General features: G+C 42.9%; 1 protein-coding gene across 1 annotated transcript in view; it reads right to left on the bottom strand.

The window, feature by feature from the left end:
* The window catches only part of SACM1L (SAC1 like phosphatidylinositide phosphatase), a 28,892-nt gene extending 11,817 nt beyond the window's left edge, over window positions 1-17,075 (bottom strand). Inside the window, exons 1-7 of the mRNA XM_084282250.1 lie at window positions 16,936-17,075; window positions 10,578-10,675; window positions 8,880-8,954; window positions 6,263-6,390; window positions 5,179-5,328; window positions 2,727-2,786; window positions 1,267-1,300 (exon numbers count right to left, since the gene is read on the bottom strand). Coding sequence (XP_084138376.1) covers window positions 1,267-1,300; window positions 2,727-2,786; window positions 5,179-5,328; window positions 6,263-6,390; window positions 8,880-8,954; window positions 10,578-10,675; window positions 16,936-17,003 — 613 coding nt within the window. The 5' untranslated portion in view covers window positions 17,004-17,075. The remainder of the gene's footprint in view (window positions 1-1,266; window positions 1,301-2,726; window positions 2,787-5,178; window positions 5,329-6,262; window positions 6,391-8,879; window positions 8,955-10,577; window positions 10,676-16,935) is intronic.
* Window positions 17,076-18,936: the final 1,861 nt, after the last annotated feature.

Genomic DNA, 18,936 nt, shown 5'->3' on the forward strand with positions numbered 1-18,936 from the left:
AGAGAGAAGGGGGTAGCAACAAGGGAAATACTAGTGCCAGTTTAGGCTTCAGCTGATCAAAGTCTCAATTACTCAAGCACATTATTTCTCATCACTGCAAGACCAGAACCCTGGTCTGGATAGCTGAACAAAATATATATAGAAAGAGATCTTTGATTTGATTTTAATGAATTAGCTTGTAGTGGCACTATTACAGTTCCGCTTAAGGCTCTTCACAGCATTTCCAGCACTAAAAACAGTTTGAATTCTTGGGTTCTCTAACATGTTTGGTTAATACGAGCAGTACAGCCCCATGTATTACTCATGCTAATTATTTATATAGTGAAAGTAGGACAGAGGAAGGTGTTAATTGCAGTCTGCCAATTGCTAATTGCAATCCACCCAGACTCTTCCACCCAGGACCTGCAGAAGCAGGATACGGATTGGGTTGTTTTGACAGTTCCCTTTTGCTATCTTGCCTTGCCTCTCCAGCTACTCCCACAACATTTTTCATTAAATGAAGTCACAGGAAAGAAGGCCTGGAAGTTTGCCAGTTGCTAACAGCCCTACCAGAGCAACTGATGCAGCCTGGAAGCCATTCATTCCCTGCACACACCTGAGCTGCCTTTGCAGCAGAAGAGATAAGGAGAATGCTGCATAAATTATTGTCCTCTCCTTTTCACGCTGCCAAGTCAGAAGCAGGGACTTGCTGTTGATCATACGCTGCATGAAGAACGTTGCTTCCAAAGAACACTAGGCCTACTCGCAGGACTACACTCCCTCTCAGAAATAAACTCAAGACTGCTTCACTAAGAAGGCTGCTACCCGAAGTGTGGTGCAGGAAGAGCAGCCAGCTAGGAGAAGTGTTCCAGGAGCCTTCAGCACAACTACTCATCTTTTTATTCAACAGGAACATTCACAAGCATTCCTGAAGTCAACACTATTCTCCCTTATTTTAAATCCAGTGTAAATGCTAAGTGTAGGTATTCTTACAGCAAGATGAGAAACACTAAGGCTGATGTAGGAACACTTCTGATATTCATCTTAACCTTTACTTCCTTAAAAACAGTTATGCAAATTATGCCTGTAAAAATAAGTATATTAGATCTTAAAAGCAGAATATCCAGATGAGTTACCATGCAAATGAGCTCTCAAACTACATGTAGCGTTCATATCTGAACAGATTACAGCACAATTATGATATGATGTTGTTACATTGCCAACATCAAACTCCATAGCAAACAAAGCACCAAATTCAGCATTGAGCTTCACAGCATAAAAGGATACATCCATGCATCACTGGCGTAGCAAACCTGTGGATCTGAAACAAAGAAGAAAACCCCACACAATGTGTTTTAAAAACATTAAACAGCCAAAAAAGATTACTAACTAAGGTTTGTCTAAGAGTTTAAGATAAATCTACACGGCTGATACCCTTTACTTTCTATTTAGGAGGCAGTAATTCTTTCAGAGAAAAGTTTAAAGACAGAAATAAGCTGCTTTGTTCTATAGAAGGCATTTACTTGTCTACAAACATGCTAGATATAAACCAGTCCACACTGAAAACCTTTTATTTGCTGTATCTCAGCAGAAGGAAGTAAGCTGAGATAGCAGTTCGCAACACAAGACTTCAGTAAGGAATAGTTCTTTGTGATTAATACTTGAAATGCTTCTTCCAGTATATTTCCCATCCTGCCACACCTGAATAACTTGCTCTTTCAATGAAGTTTAAAATTAAAATTTTCCAATGCTAGAAGTCAGAATTTCTGTATCTCATTACCTGCAGCTGTTACTATGGCAAACCACTTGTAGGCAGCATTAGGTCACGCTTCCTCTCACACATCAGTTATCTCCCTCTTCAACTTCCATGTCTTGCCTCCTACTTCTGTTTTCACCAGCCAGCCAGTTAGCTTTCTTTGCTCTTCCCACCACAAGTTCTCTCTCACTTCCCCAGCTTTGTTTGTATAACACCATCTAAACCATCTCCCCATTCATACGCCTTTGGAAGATGCACAACAGCTCTTTACTCATTCGTATCTTCACATTCCAGAAGCAGTGCACAATTCAGCCTTTTCAAACAGCGCTTAACATAAAAGCACATCTCCACAGGTTACCAAGACAGAAATAGAAACTGCATCATGCACTTGCATAAATGGGAAGTACAGATGAAGAGAAAAGCTTGCTGTAGTGCAGACAATTCCGTAAGTTGAATACATTTCTAAAGCCTCTAGGAGGAAGGAACTTGGATCAGTCTGGCCACTGAGGTACTACAGGTGCAGTCATGGTCCTACACTTGTATTTGCTGGACTAAGCGAATTCAGAAGTTACGTTGTGTTAGTCTCTACTGGAAATATGAAGAATATAAAGTGTCCTAATCAAGTGTCAGCTTTATGACCTACTCAACAGGCAAGCAGAGTTTAAACTGCACTCAGAGAGGTGAGCTGAACCTTGCTTATACCTAAAGAAAAGTTAGTAGTTACACTTCCAAAAGATACTGTGCTGACACCATGCTCATGTAAACTGAAAGCAGACACCTCTGAAGAGCCAGCTTTACTGTGTGTGCTATTGAGGACACTGACATAAAGTTGGAAACTTAAAAGTAGAAGACTATCACTGTGTTCAACTAGAAGATATAACCAAGTTATGCTAGATTTCTATCTGAAATGAGAGAATTATAGGAAAATGTTGTATATTTTTACTAAAAGTATAGTCATCTTGTATCAACATAATCAATACAAAGGGTTTACCTCTGGTTGAGCAGCAAATTCTCTAAGAAGATGCCCATTCCACACGAACCGTGGATCTGCCTGCACCAAAAAAGAAAAACCACAATAAATTATGCTTTTAGAAACCCTCACTTGTTTAATTCAACATAAGGGTAATACCATTGTAACCATGCACTATGCAAGTTTAGATGTTTAGACAGATGAGCATGGAGGTGGAACACCCTTCTTTCACTAGTACCATTCATATATCTTCAAGTAGAAATCTGAATAAAATTAGAATTGTTAGAGAACAGTTCTCTCCCATCTTTGAGGGGGGTGTTACCAGACCCTTCAGATGTGCTAAGCCATTAGCAATTCAGCTATAGCATCAGGAAAACATTCAAATTTGTTCTACATAAACAAAGCTCAAAGAGATTACCCCAAATTAAGAACAATAGCAAGGTAACATCCCTAAGGCGAGCAGATAGGGAGAGCGTTTATTACTGCATGCAGAACTCCTTATAATCCTGAGAATCAGAAGTTGAACAATAGTTGTAGCTGAAGAAAATATATTTTTAGCTGCATAAATGATTCTCTTCAACTTCATGCGTTTCCTGTTCCCAGTTCACATCAAGGACGTCTTGAGCAAGTTGCTGAGCACATTCCAAAAAGCTAGCAGATTAGTCACCAGTGACATTTGCTGCAGAACACAGAGCAGGCTCTAAGGAGATGGCACAAATCTCAACTCTAAGATGAGGCGGGCAAGACAATGTATCAATGAGGATGAGGATAATTCAAGCTCAGTGTTGGAATATTCCTTGATCTAACAGAAAAAGATAAAGCTATCTGCCAGAAGATACCACAAGTAGGGTTTGAACTAGTCGAAGAACATGGCATGATGTGTTACTGCCCTCATATTGGGGTTGTTTCCTTCTACTAGGACTGTTAAGGACCCCCCCACACACACCCCAACCACAGGCCAGGCTTCTTTTGCAGAGGTGAGATGGAAATGCCTGAAATCACCAGTCTGTTGTTAAACCAAAATACTGCAACAAGGAGTACAACACTGCATTAAAATGGTTTTAGCCAACTAACATCTGAATTTACTTCAAAGTCTTTAAGAAAAGACATGATTCATCTTTCAAGCAACCTTCTAAGGTGCCACAATTTTACAATAAACCAATCTTTTCATGTCAGCAACTGCTCTTCCTTGCATGAGGACCACATGAAAAGCATTTGATAGTACAAAAGAGTCCCTAGTTATAAACCGGAATTTTGTTGCTTAAGCTTTAGAAAGAACAAAATGAACTGCTTCTCCAGAGTAGACAGTTTCAGCAACGAAGAGGCAACATTTTGGTGACTCTACTGCCAATAGAAGAAGAAAGTGTTTTTCACTTACAAGGTTTCAGCATTTTATTGCTTTGGCAGCTTAAACCTTGTTTATGCTGCACTATACAGTTATTTACCAGAATAAGAATTCTGGAACTCTGGAAGCACAATACAGTTTTAACTCTATTGTGTCTGGCTGCGTGGCTCTGCTGTCTTTAAGACAACAACATATTAAATCCATGCTTCAAACGTAAGGAATCAGCATAGTTTATATGCTGATATAGAATACCAGTGCCAAGAGCCATAAACTTGCAGTTTTGTTCCACATTATCCTGGAATAATAGAATACAAAGAAAAAAGATACCTTTCCCCACACATACACTTGTCCCTCCTCCCCATTGCAATTAGAAGTGTTTAATATTGAAGGCAGAGGCAAATTCCATCTCAAGTTTTTTTTTAATTCATTTAAATCAGACATCTCAGAAAGCACTTCTAACCTGCCTGATTTAAATGTCTGACACCACATTCAAACAAGTTTCTAAAACTTGATGTTGCTAACAAGCTATGAAACTTGAATGGATGAGTATGCTCAGCTGTAACGGTGTGGACACCACAGTAACAGACTTCCCTACTGAAGCAGTACACACCAGCAATTCCCAAGCTTATTCTAGGCACACCATGAAGCGGACTTGAACTATAATTTTATTTAATGTACTTTGCACACTCGCTTGGTTGCTTTTTGCTTCCTGCTCTCACAGCTTCTTAATCAAGAGAACTGCTTCAACACAGCTTGACTGACAAGATCAGAGATAGTATAGCTTACAGTTTAGCAATATAGAAGTGGGGGGGAAGGGAAAACACTATTATAAGATTTGTATTTAATCAAGACATGAATCCATTTCACAAATTCAATGATTAAAATAATAAAGTCATTTTTACTTTAAGTGAGGGTCATGCTAAACAATAGCAGATGGCATTAGTGCATATTAGGTTACTGTTAAAAAAAAAAAAAAAAAGAGCATAAAGTTTAGGCTCAAGTGTAATGGGGCAATCTCATCCTAAACTTTTTGTAAGCTTTTAGCTTGTGATTTAATGCCAACCACAACTTATGCCATGCAGAACTGATTGACAACATCTAAGAGAGATACGAAGATGAAATACTTACCCTCTCCAATAGGCTCATTTCCTGGAACTCCGGGCTGGTGTTGGCTAACCGTTGCAGAGTGTGTGTTAAATCATAAGTTGTTGAGAAGTAAAATCCATCCACACTCAAAACATGACTAAGCATTGACAAAAATACTTTGTTGTCCTGTAACTGTTGAGAGGAAAAATAGAAGTTGTTATTCATTACTGTCAAAATACCCTGCTCTTACAAGCTAGTTCCCCTGAAAAATATTTATTTAAAAAAAGACAAGATGGGAATGCAAAAGAAAGGCTACAAAACTTACTGCTAAAATTATCCCAATAACTAATGTGTTCTGATTCATACTGATTAATCTCGTTCCTTTCCCGAAAGGAGAATCACATTCCCTTTCAGCTCCGATGGTTAGACATTTATCTACTCTTTATCAATCCACAACATATCTATTTTTAAAAACCTTCACCCTTTTCCTCCCTCTCAAAATCAATTTGTCCCTGCTGGGTAATTATGTAATTGAACAATTCCATAAATTAAGCAATGCAGATAATTAGATGTTGGCAAGGCAGCTTATTTCAGAGACTGTAAGAAGAGTAAAGCTAAGAGAAAGATGCAACAGGAAGAGGGTTGTGGTTTTATGACTGGCTTGGGAAGACTGCTTTGTAACAGCCTGCACAAAATGCAGCACTAGAACACCTCTGCAGTACAGCAGGCAAGCAGAGCCTTCGTTAAGGCCCCGAGGGGAGGAAAAATGATAGAGGATTCAGGAACAAGAACAGATACAACACAACAGACTACCTCATCCTACCATATTCTACCATCCTAAAAGGGGGAAAAATGCCCAAGACACTGGTCAAACTCAATGGGATTGATACTCTAAATTGCACAATGTTAGTTGGTTATCTCAAATGACATCACTTTATATACATCCACACCCAAATATTCCAACAATTAAAGTGGTCTGAAGAAATCAGAATACAAGTATAGTTAAAAAGAAATTCTGAGAAAAAAAAAACAAAACCAGCTTTTGTAGTTTCATTGAATTAGGCCCTGTGGTAATAAGGATCAACATAAGCAATTCCTCCCCACCCCCCAGTCAATCCACTTCTACCTGAATATCAGTTAAGTGCAGCATGGTCTTCTTATAGGAGAGGATGTCAAAGTCTGTCGCTTTCCAAATTGCATGACTGAAAATCTCACCTACTTTTTTCTTTTTTGTTATTACAATAAGATACGTGCCTATAAATCAAAAAAATTAAAGTTAATAGTACTTTTTTTTAATTTTAAGAAAAGTAGCCTAGAACCATAGCAAAAAAAAAAAAAAAACAAAACAAAACAAACCAATAGGGAAGAGCAAGGTTTCTTCACATTCCACCTAGGACTTTGTTTCTGTTCCAGCCCCTCGGTGCTGTGAAGAACAAACACACTTGCTAAGCTACCAAGCTTCTCTGTATTCCCAGATCTTTAACTACTCAGTAAGTTTAAGGAGTTTACTAAATGGACAAGGAGAAACAAGTAGTCAGCTACAATTACTAGAAGTTTGATCCAAGCTTTTAGCATTTCAAATGTAGAAAGTGGCCAATGGATCTGTGCTTCCCAAATCAAGCTCAAGGCAAGTCACAGACATACCAGAAACATGCTTTAGGATTCCAGAAGCCTCCTCACCTTAGGCTAAAAAAATTGTCCTAAAAGGTTCAAAACAGAGCAGAGTAGGGGTTTTGTTTTTAATAATTTAAGAGGGCAAGTCTACTGGTTGCCTGGTTGCATAAGTAACAAAGCAAAAAAGAACCTACATGACACTACACTCCAAGCAACTGATTTACACTTGCTGAAAAATGCAACATAGCTTTATTTTGGTGCCACCTTGTTTCTGAAAAGATTTCTTGAGACAGTACACTGGCAGAGAAAAAAAATATCTTTCATACATCATATAACTATTAAATGTTTACTCCAAGCTTCATTTGAATAAACCAATACACAGGCCATGCAGAAGCACAAAACCACAAAATCTAGTACTTCAGTAAAACATTTAAAAGAAAACAATGGCTAAATGTACAGCTTGCAACATGAACTCTTTCTGCTTTGGCAATTAGATTTTTTTATTACTTTACCTAGAGATACAACAAGTTTTATGAGCAGGTTAATTATTATATCAAGTATCTAGCCTACTTAGTCAGTTGAAGAACAAGTCCCCACCCCACTTTTTTAAAAAACAAAAAACAAAACAAAACAAAAAAAACTCCCCAGCTCTAGTTTTATACTATTTGTTTTGATGGAATATTCAAGCACTTAAGAAGCCTCTAGTATGCTTGCATCAAGGTATAAGTATTGCTTTTGGTTGGTATGTCACAAGCATTCAGGTATCTTACAAAACAGGGCCTTTTGTTCACAACTTTGCCACAAAGATGCTGTACAAATAGAGGCATTTAATCCAACATGAATGTTCAATATTGTCCTTTCCTGTTTGAGTATGTGGCCTTTGCTTTGAGATTTCAAACATTTCAGATACTATTCCATCACTTTTTCCCCTTGTACTCTAATAGGGGAAGAATATTCATGCCTGTTAGAGATGCTGCACTGCTGGATATTGAACCAGCCTTGCAGTCACCAGATAACAGTGAAATGCCTAACCATGCTTAGCTAAACATTAACTGATCCAATCTGTAGCTGACAGCTGTATTTGACAGCGCCAGGCTTCGGGGAGTGTGGGGGAAAAACAGGCTACAGACAAAAGTTGCATGTTCTGGTGCAATATTCAGTCAGATGAATGAAAGTCATCACCAAACCTCAAGTTTGGGAAATTTCCCTTTGGGGCAGTGCAATTTTAACACAACCAGGGCTTGCCAAGCGTTACACTGCTCTTGCTCTGCAATTCTTGTTCAGAGTATGAGCATATCAAGTTGGATTGTTTAATCCTGTCAGAAGTCACCGTATTTAGCACAGTGAAACTTTGTTTCAGTTGAAAATACCACAAAGATCAAACTTAATTCTTTTCCGTATATGGAGGCCTTCAGTCAGTATTTTCCTTATTACATCATTTTTCAGACTATGTTAGTTTCAATCTCTTAAAAAAAAAAAGTCTACCCACAAAAAATCTTTTGGGTAACAGTGATTACTCTCCTGGAAGCTTGGACCTCATGTATCATATTCATTTGTAGCTGTGACTGTTTATATCCAAATACTGCTAATATGAAATCAGGAGAAGCTTGTTCTTACCTTATCCTGTAACTCCCTAGAATTTTCTAATTGAAAGAAAATGGATGAATTGCAACAATGCTGAATTTCCTTCAGATTTGTAGAAGTTTTAATACATTAACTAGCTAAAGAGCTGCATCCTAAAGACTCCATCACTCTGTCACTCAGTTATTTGTGCATTAACATTGACTTGAAGTCAAGCTTCACAACAAAATACGCGACTGCTGCATTAAATCCTCCAGCTAAGATGAAAACAGAACTTCATCTACAGTTATGACAGATATTTAAGAACGCATTTCAGTTGCATGCAAATATCAACAAGCTGTCAATTACCCCTATTTTTAGAGCAGCTATGGATTTAAGAGTGTCATGAACATTCACGTCAACTATATTTGGAGATCTCCATCCTCCAGCAACCACAAGAAGCCACCATGCTGAATAAAACATACCAGATACCCACAAAGACTATTTTTGTCCTTAAAGCTTCCTTAGCGATGTATTTTCCCCAAGTATTTTTGATGAGTGCAGCTTACCTGCCACCAATCTTATTGTTCCCAAGATACCATATATAGGCCTTGTAACAGCAGAAGGGGGGACATCTTTTTTAACTGGAAAAAAGAGTCAGAAACAAAACATATCAGAATTTCAGACTGTTTTGTGACTACATTGGAAAACTAAGTCTGTCAAAGCTTCTTGGCCAAATCAAGTTTTGCCTGCATTGGAAGCAATGCATCAGAATTTTAATGGCTGATAGGGAAAAAAATGATGTGGAAGCACTAACACAATTTGTTATTTTGTTTAATCAAAGTAGTCATTCAATTGAACGACTTTAGACTCAATTCACATGATAGTAGAGCAAGTAGACTCCTGATCAATGTATTGTCCTGCCAGCTTCCAGAAGCTTTTTGTTTTGAATCCATCAAGACACCAAGGACAAACAAGCTACAAGTGCTTGTGACTCCTACTTCTGATTACTTCTACTTAGCCTGTTCCCATTTCAGAAGTCTCAGTGTGCTCTTCCATCTCTCTCTGTAGCACTACCAACAAAAGCACTGATGTGGCAAGGAATACAGTATTCCAAAGAACATACCAAAACCCAAAAGGTATCCAACTATCAATTACAACTGCTAACATATTAATCTTTCCTCTATCCTCTTCTCTGGAATAGCAGAATCGATATTAGAGAAGTTAAACACAGAACAAAAAAAAAAAATCAAAGCAAAGTTAAGCGTTTTTCCTGACTCCAAAGTCCAGAGAACACAGACAGTGCTTGATTTTTTTTTGTGCTTTAAACACCTCACAGATTCATCTCATAAAACAGGAGTAACAGAAACAGACCTAGACTAACAGAAAACTTTGGAGAGCTGTCTTAACAGTTTTGAAGGGAAAATTTTGAAAGAGAAGCTGACATACTATACTAGAACACCAAAAACAGGGGGATGTGCACACTGCTTTTATACAAAGAGGTCTAATAAAAAGGAAAGGAATTACTGCTTTTATATCAGTATTACCAGTCGCTAAACAGACCGAAGTGCTACAATATTACTGAGGTAACAACTCCCAAAGTATCAAAAAGGGAAGTCACCCCTAGCCTTAACTTCAGTGTCATTAAATGCAAGTTCTTTGATTTTTTTTAATGTTAGTTTCATATTCTTAAAGATATATTAAACATTAACACGCTGAAGACATCTACATGCCTAAGACTACCTGCACGGACATTTGAATCCGTATTCACAATAGAACTAAGTTTACAGTGAGGTTGTTGCTGTTCATTATTGTTTATTTTACTGCTGTTGTTTCTAAAGGCTTTTTAAAATTCTGGTTTCGGTGCCGGATAAAAACCAGCACTGAGATCATTTGTCAGACGCTGCAGAAGCCCAGCATCCAACCCTTCCCATGCTTGATCTTGGGCTTGCAGCACCAATCCCAACTAGTCTGGATGAGTCAGTTCGCACCGGTGTGAGTGACGGTTTTACTGAGAACAGGCAGGAGAATTACCCTGGTTTCCCACAGCACAAATTCCCCAAGGAGAAGGCATCACAAACAAAGTTATTTGCAGGACAGAATACAAAGCACTATTTATAGAACACCCTGTTTTAAATCCCTAAAGATAAAAAAAACCTTTCAGTACCAACGTAAGTTTCTGAAGATCTTCTGGGAGCGCCTGGAGCAAAATAACAGACCAAAGGACAAAGAAGCTTTGTATTAAGAGGCACTGGCAAGGGAAGTACCTGTAAGAGTGACTTCTGTGGAGACTCTATCGATAGCCAGCACATCATCTGCTCCATCATCACAGGCTTCCACATAGAACTTCTCTGGTGTGATATGCCTTTAACAGAATGAAGAGGGAAAAATATTTTTTTAAACTTTGATTAGGCTCTTCACCACCTGAAGACAGAGCAAATATAAACAAACAAATCCAATTTTAAACCTTGTTTCAGCTGGAAAAAAAAAAAACAACAAAATTCTCACTTGATTACTTCCTAACAGTCGCTGCTGCTGGCGGTGTATAAAAAGCAAATCAAAATAATCAGTTATTGAAAGACCCTTGGCTTGTTTAGTAAACATAATCCTCCTCTGTGAGGCTGGAAGCTGAGGACATGGAACTGGGTTTGTGTACATACTGGTCCACTGTACGATTCACGTAAGCTTGAACTTTGTCACTTCAAAAGCCCCATAAAGCAGAACAAAGATTAAAAAAAAAAAAAAAAAAAAAAGGAAACTAAACAAAAACTAGCACACCACATCCCTGATGCAAGCCTAATAAACAAAAAGTCATGCTCAAGGCAACAGAAACACATTTCACAGTAGAGTCTTCTGAGTATTGTAAAAAAAAAAAAAAAAAAAAAAAAAAAAATCCACTAGAAATGGCACAGGAAACACGGGAGAAGTTAGTCAGCAGCTTACTGAAGGTGTTTCAACGTCACCAGCCCTGGCTTTGTCAGCCCAGCCCATGCTGCACACGCACCATCCAGGGCATCACACGAACACCACAGACATCCCACTCTGACTTCACACCCATCTTTTCTTCATGCAAACCACATGCAGGACAACCCCAGATGGAAAGCGTTTCAGAATGCTTCCAAGAATTGTTTAAAAGTGTCTGCTGAGACACTAAGGAGAAGCCAGACGATCCGTGCAAGAAGACAGCTCTGCAGAACGGACTTTCAGCTGTAGGAAATGCTAAACCAAACACGCACGCCCCTGAAACGATGGTCTTAACTCTTAAATTTCTTAGTTTGAGGCTCCCCCTTGCCCAACTTCTGTGCTGTGTCCACCTTCAGGGCTGCCCCCTTTTTCTTGGGGGAGCTTTGAATCCCCAAGGCCGGCCGTTCCACAGCCTCTAGGCACCTAGAGGAAGGTCAGGAGACACCAACTGCTTACCTGAATTTAGAAAATGTGAAAACAAACTCATTAATCATTAACTGCTCCTTGGATAATTAACTTCATTAATTAAAGTCTGCCTGCCTCTCCTAACGTGGAGGAGGCCTTGACAGCATTCCCCTTGTACGTCACCCTTCTGAATCTTCTGTGTACACACGAGATGCCTTGAAATCCTTCATCTTCAGAACTAAAACCACAGACACGCAACTTGCTGCTCACTGAAGTCTTAGAATTACTTTTCCTTCCACTGCTTCTGTTTTTCATGAAGTGCATGAGAGAGCCCCATGCCTTTAACAGGGTCTCAGCACAGATGGGAGCAGTTTTTGCAGTGAACACCAAACAAGCTTATGAAGATAGGACAGGCTTAAGGACATTTCTAGGTGCTTAATTTGTTAAGGAATGTGAGAAGAACTCAGGATATCCTATTTAAGGTGCAGTTTGAATCCTAATGCTAGCTGGCAGGAGGCAGTTGTCACCCTTTCCCTCCCCCAGGAGGAAGCTGCATAACTCCTGCTGATTTTGTTAACCAAAAAAAATAATAAGAAATGGGAAGAGACACTGAGAAGGTGAATACTGGAGCTTTGTGCCTTTAACGCGATGCTTCTGCACTCTTACTGAGCCAGCTTTATCTGAAGTGGAAAGATCTCTCTTAACCTAGGCTGCAAGTGGTGCCTCGATATAGAGCAGCTACAGAGCCCAACCGTGCTCTTCTTTCCGTGACCACTACTTTTAAGAGCTGGTCTCTGCATTTCGAAGTGTAATAACACCGGTACAACTGTGTTGTGTTCAGTGCTGAGACCCACCTGTGCGGTAGTTAAGTCTGATTTCCAACAGCTGGGAAAAAGCTTGCAGGTATGGAATGGTTATTATAAAACCAAATTGATTTAGTAATCCAGGAGAACTTCTCCCTGAAGACCATGAAGCCTTTCAGCCTCGTTATCCACAAGTTAAGGAAAATGAGAGAATGAAGGCTGCCAGCACAAATTCTGCCTGGCCTCTCAATTGATTGTTAGACCAGAACCCGCTATTTCTCTCTCAAATCCCAGTCTGCATTTTGTCCCCTGCTCTGCTGTTCCCCCTTCTAGTTTTTGATCACCTTCTCTTACACAACACCTGTGCATCTCTCTTGGCTTACACTATGCTTTGCTCTCCAGACACGTCAAGAAAATAAACTTTGCAATCAAAATCCTCCTTCCCATGGTTTCCAAGAGGAGCGCTGGTGACAAGGCTGTCATGGGGAACATCAGATGAGCGCTCCCTGTTTGCAGCTCAAGGGACCCAAGTGGCTGCAGGACTGAGCAGCCTGCAGCCCGCTGCAACAGGCTCGCTGATGACAGCTTCAGGTGTTTGTCTTCTGGAGTTCACAGAGGGAATCACACTCACAGCCTGAATTGAGAGAGCCCGGGCACTTCTCAGACACTTGGCCACTGCAAGCTGCCCAAAATACACCTGTACAGCACAAACTGAAAAGCCTCTGCCTTTTAACAGATACAAAGTGTTAAGCCCTTGCTTCAGAAAGAGTGGGAGAATTAGCGCTCTTCCAAGTTCTTAGCAGGAAGGTGCTTTGCTTTTAGTCCTTCTGTGTAAAGACTTGGAAGCTTCCTAAAATAAATGTAATTGAGGAAGAGGCCAAGAATCAAGGAGGTTTCTGCCCAAATGCCAATTTACAAAGTCACCAATTACCAAAAGTAGGCTAATAGCCTCATCCTAGTCGAGGTGACCTTTTTCAATTAAGATTGCTACAGCTGAGATGATTGCCTCCTATTTCTCTTCCACAGAGGAGGCTGATGAACATCCATGCCAGAACAGTGTTTTTTCCCCTCAGTACCGAGGCACCAAGTCTGTGTGCCTATCACCAGCTGATAGTGAGAACACGCATTTACTTTAGCGATCTGAGAAGATATTATGAATGATCCATTTCTCAGCCTTCTAATAAGGAATTTGCAGACAGAGCCAGTCTTATTTTAATGAAATAGATAAAGAAGATAGGAGTCCAAATGCTAGTGTTATATCAGAAATAATGAAAGAGAGGCTGCTGCAGCATTCTCTAGAAGCCCATAATCTCCACAGTTCCTTATGAAACTCATTTTCATATACCTACATGAAACTATACAGAGAGCTAACCTCTGTCTTTGTATGGCCTTCAGATTTGATCCTTCCTTGTCCTTGCGATGTTGTCACTGCAGTCTATAACCATGCAAACCAGCAAGAAATCTTACCAGCACTATCTTGCTTAAAAGCACATAAAACCTTCACAAAGTTTGAGTTCCTCCAACTCAGTTTCCTTTATACCAGGAATGACCACCATTATCACAGACTATTTCTCAGTGTTGCTAAGAGCAGCGATAAATGGAAGCATTCAACGCTGACAGAAGAGCTCACGACACTCAAGAAAAGGTACTGAAGCACTGCACCTAACAAATTCACGTTTCAAGTATTTCTAAAGTTGATTTGGATCTCATCTGAAAGGCTCCTTCCTATTCAGAAACCCATGTGCCAAGAGATAAGTCTGCTAGATTCCACTCTTACAACTCAAAGCCGAGGAAGCAGCATCTGCAAGCTGTTTAAAGACGACTCAGGGGGAAAACAAGGCACAGTCAGACATCAGGCTTTTAGCTGGAGATTAATGAAAAGACATCATTTTAGCTCATGTTGCTGAAGAAGCAATCAAAAGGAGAAAATATGCAAAAAGGGTGCACAGAGGCTACAATTAAAGAGTGCTTTCAGCAACCCTGCTTTTAGCGAGCAAAAAGAAAATTCAGATGAACTCCCAGTAAAATTTAACCTTTTGGTTTTCTAGTTCCTCCAGCTCAGGCACTGCTGCTACCTCTTCTGCAATCATGCTGGGCATTGGCATGAGTGCTTCTCCCAGTGCAGTAAGTGAAGACAAAACTAAGCGGCTCTAATGAAATTAGTCCCCATACTCCCCAAAGCTGGGCCAAGCATCACAAGGAAAGGGTTGATTTTTAACATAGGAGAAACAGAAGAAAAAACACTGCTTCCTTACACCAATCAGCAAGTTGGCTTCCTCTACAGTTCAGTGAGGCAGTCTTCAGTTTGTGCTGTGAAGTTTCACTTGCTCTGCTTTATTACGAAGCAGCGCTGTACAGCACGAACACGAAGCAGAGCTGCATCCCACTTTTTAATTTGGCTGATCCAACAGACCAGAATGCTCGTGCCGTAGCCGAGCACAGGGAGCAAACCCATCACGGTCTAATGGCCACTAAAGATAGCGCCTCACTCAATATCACTTAAGCCTTCTAGCCCTCAGCAGCCAAACCCTTCCTTCAGTAATTGATTATTTCACCATAAATACTTAACGTTCCCCTAATGCAGGAAGCTGGTAGATGTCAGCCTCTAAATACTGGAACGAAGCGAGCCAGGAGCACGTCCTGTACTGCGCAGCAATGCATTTGCTGTGCTCAAGGCACCGAGCGGTCTGCAGCGAGCCGTAGGAAAGGCGTTACTAGCGGCAGGCAGTCCCAGCAGCGAGTTAAGTAACAGCGCTAACACGCTGCTGCTCCCAACCCTCCCGAGATTCCAGCTTTTCTAGGTGAGCAGGTGCTCTCATTATACACCCACCATAAATGTTATTCCTTGGGCAGAACCAGCTCAAGGAACTGGCACGTTTCCATGGAATAATAATTGCAGGGAAGAGAAGGAGCATAATCCTAGGAGGTAAAGAAACCACCAATGGAAATAGCACCGAGAAAACAAACGCCATATTAAAGGCATCGCTTCCTAACAACTATTTGCAATTGTCTTTCGCTTAAGATGACAAAATAATTTACCGCACAACTTAATGTCCTCCTCAATCAACAGCCCCGAGCATCATGGCAGATGAGACTAGGAGGAAAAAAAGCGTAGCGGTTCTTTCTGGAAGCGTTACCCAAACTCTGAAAGCTCAGGTTGGAGAAAACAAAAGCCAGAAGACAAAAGGCACTTTTGGACTTCTCCCCAGATACAGACAGGTGGAAGGCGGTGCCCATACACAGCAGCTCCTGATAACTGACCAGGATTTACACAAAACATGTGAGCATAGCAATGTGCAGGAGGAGCAAAATTTGAAACACAGCTAGCGTTGAAAACCCTTATGATGCTTCAAAATCAGCAAAATAAAGGTTTCACTCCAAAAAAAAAGTTTTTAAGTGAGCTAAAACAACAGCCGGGATTCTCTCTGTTCTCCAGCCAGCTTTGCCAAACAATTTTTATCGATTAACTGAACTGGAGGCCCTACTACCATCCACCAGCTCGCTACTTGCAATGGCCGTTTGACTTTTTTCCAGTTTCTCCCTGTGGAAGAAAAGTCAGCACAGCAGTGGCATAGGCGGCAGATAAGCAGAGCACCATTTTGGGGTTAACATTCCTCCCCCAATGCCTGGTGGTAAAGGTCAACTAGCCCATAGGAGCTTGACAGCACCTGCAACACTTAAACAGTCTGAAGACGCCGGTCAGGATGAAGATTTTGTGTCACCACTTGCGATAACGTGACCCAGAAGAGGCTGGTGTGCACAGGGCTAGAGCCTGCAATGGCAGCAACAGAGGGGCCCTGCAGGGCACAACACAACCCCTGAAGCTCTGTGTAGGGCCACTCGGCTATGAAAAGTGAGTTAAAGAAAGCCTATTTCACTTAAAGCCCTGATTTGAGCCAAGCCTGGATTTCCTCAGAGCACGCTCTCCCTTGACCTTGCCAAGCTGGTAAGTTTGGCTCATCAGCGAAGTTACGGCCTCTCTCCCTTACAGCTGGTAGGCAGCCCGCAGGCATTACCGCAGCTTTTTGCGAAGACGGGAAGAAAACCTTGGTTTTCAAGAAACAAAACAGTTCTATTCTCGAGTACATAGAGAAAAAAATATCTATTAATTCGCTGAGCTGCATTTCGCACGGTCACCGACGGGCTGGTGCCGGGAGGGGCCCCTGGAGGTCATCCTGCCCCAGACACGGCACCTCCGCGCCCTCCCTTCGGCCCCTCACCGCCCCCCGAGCCCGTTCCCCGTGAGGAGCAGCCGGGGCCCGCAGCGCCAGGCACACCCACCCCCCCTCCACAAACCCCAAAACCCCAAAAACCCCAAAACCCCTCCCCCCTCACACCCCACACCCCCAGCAGCCCTCACAAGAGGAGCCCCGGGGCGCTTCACCGCCGCCCCTCAGCCCCCTAACGGCCCCAACGGTCACCCAACGGTCACCCCAACGGCCGCGCCACTCACAGCTCCAGGCTGCCGTAGGCCGCTGCCGCCGCCGCTCCCGCTGATCCCGCACCCGCCGCCGCCGCCATCCGGCCCCGCCGCCTGCCACAGCCCCGGCCCCAGCCCCGGTCCCGGCTCCGGCCTCAGCCTCGCCCCCTCCGGTCCCTGCCCGGCTGACGCGGCCCCGCGGACGGCGCCCGGCGCAGGACAAACCGCCCGGGGGGGGGGCACCGCCCGCGGAGGGGCGGGGATGGCGCGCACCGGCACCGCCCCCCCACCCCGGGGCTGTGTGAGGAGAAATGCGGCGGCGGCAGCCAGACCGCCAGAGCAGGGCCAGTGGCGCAATGGATAACGCGTCTGACTACGGATCAGAAGATTCTAGGTTCGACTCCTGGCTGGCTCGGCTGCTCATTTTTTACCTCATTTTTTTTTTTTAATTTTTAATTTTTTATTTTTACTTTTTTTCATTTTTATTTTTTATATTTTTCCCTCTCACTCTTCTCTCCTCACCCATGAAATAATTTCCTCCCCGACTCCAACCCGTGACTGCTGCCACCCATGGGCGCTGCCCTCAGCAGCCCCCCTGTGGCACCTCTGATCCCCCCTGCCCCCGCTCCCTGTGTATAACCCCCCGGCTTCTGGCAGCTTCTCACATGCTGGCCCCTCACCAAGGAAATACAGCAGCCCTTTCGAGCTCACCCCATGGAGCTGGAGCCCCCCAACCCATTAGGGTTGCCTCAGGAAAGCCACCGGGGCTCCCTGTGGGCCCTCCCACATCCACCATAAGAAAAATGCAGCCCAGCATCACGTCCACCACAGCTCCTCAACCATCATCAGCCTCTTCCATGGACAACAGCAAAAGCCAAGGCCTCCAAAGGAGCTGGAGACCCCAGCGAGGAGGTCTCCCCCTGCCAGGCCAGGGATGGGGGGGAGCCAGCATTTTATGGCACAGCTTCCCCCCATCTGCTCTGGGTAATGACCAGTGCAACCAGGATTTTAGGAAAGACTTCACGCCAATCGCTGCTGTTTGGTATTGTCTTTAATCACTGAAATCACACCAGGCCAGCAGCTCTGCTGCTACCAACCTTCATCCTTTACAAATATTCAATGGCACAGGAGACCAGAGGGCTGTACTCACACCTGGCTGCGGCAGGTTACACCAGCAGGCACCCTAATAAAACACTCTCTCCTGGAGTTGCCTTTTCAAGGAGACACAAAAAATAATAATGCTAAAAAATAATTAGTACCACTCAGTACCATTAGTGGGGCTCTGAGCTTGCTTTCCAGACACAGAGAGCCGCAGGCTGTGCACTGCAGACCTGCTGTGTGGGGATGTGGGTGGCTGCCAGCGGGGCTGGAAGCTGCAGGAGGGGTGTCCTTGTGTCCTGGTGGGTGTCCCCACATCCTGGTGGGTGTCCCCGTGTCCTGGTGGGGTGTCCCCATCAACCACTTTCACAGGGCTCCACTCCTCTGCTGTCCATGCAGGGACAGCTTTCTCCCAACCCTCAGCTTGCCAGAGCAGGCTGCTTGGTGCTTGTTGCTGCACGGGTGTCTGGCCACCCTGGAAGAAAACAGGGTGAGGATTTTTACTGTGAAAACCCTCCGTTTGCTGCTTTTTAGGAAAAGGAGCAGTGAGTTGGGCTCTGTCTTGCCACTCACCACAGGCAGGCAACAGCCTGATGGCCTTCCTTAGTCGCACCCCATGCCGCTGTGCAGCTATAGTGGAGGAGATGTAAAGAAACAGGAATGCACAAATGCTGTGTGATGAGGGGCAAATGTCCTCCTGACCTCTCCCCGTCCAGCCTCAGGAGATGGGGATGTTGGGCCATGCCCTCCCCAGCCCCGAGCTCCTCCTGTTGGTGTTTATGGATCACAAAAGCAGTCCATTTCAGTGGTCATTTCAAGGCATCCCCAGCTACGTCTCATCTGTGTTAAAATCACTCCAACCTTGATCCAACACACACCTATCACACCTAACACACACTACATATTTATCTCCTTACTGGTTTCACTGGGACTGCC

The sequence above is a fragment of the Netta rufina genome (assembly GCF_964035555.1).
Source record: "Netta rufina genome assembly, chromosome: 2".
NCBI lineage: Eukaryota > Metazoa > Chordata > Aves > Anseriformes > Anatidae > Netta > Netta rufina.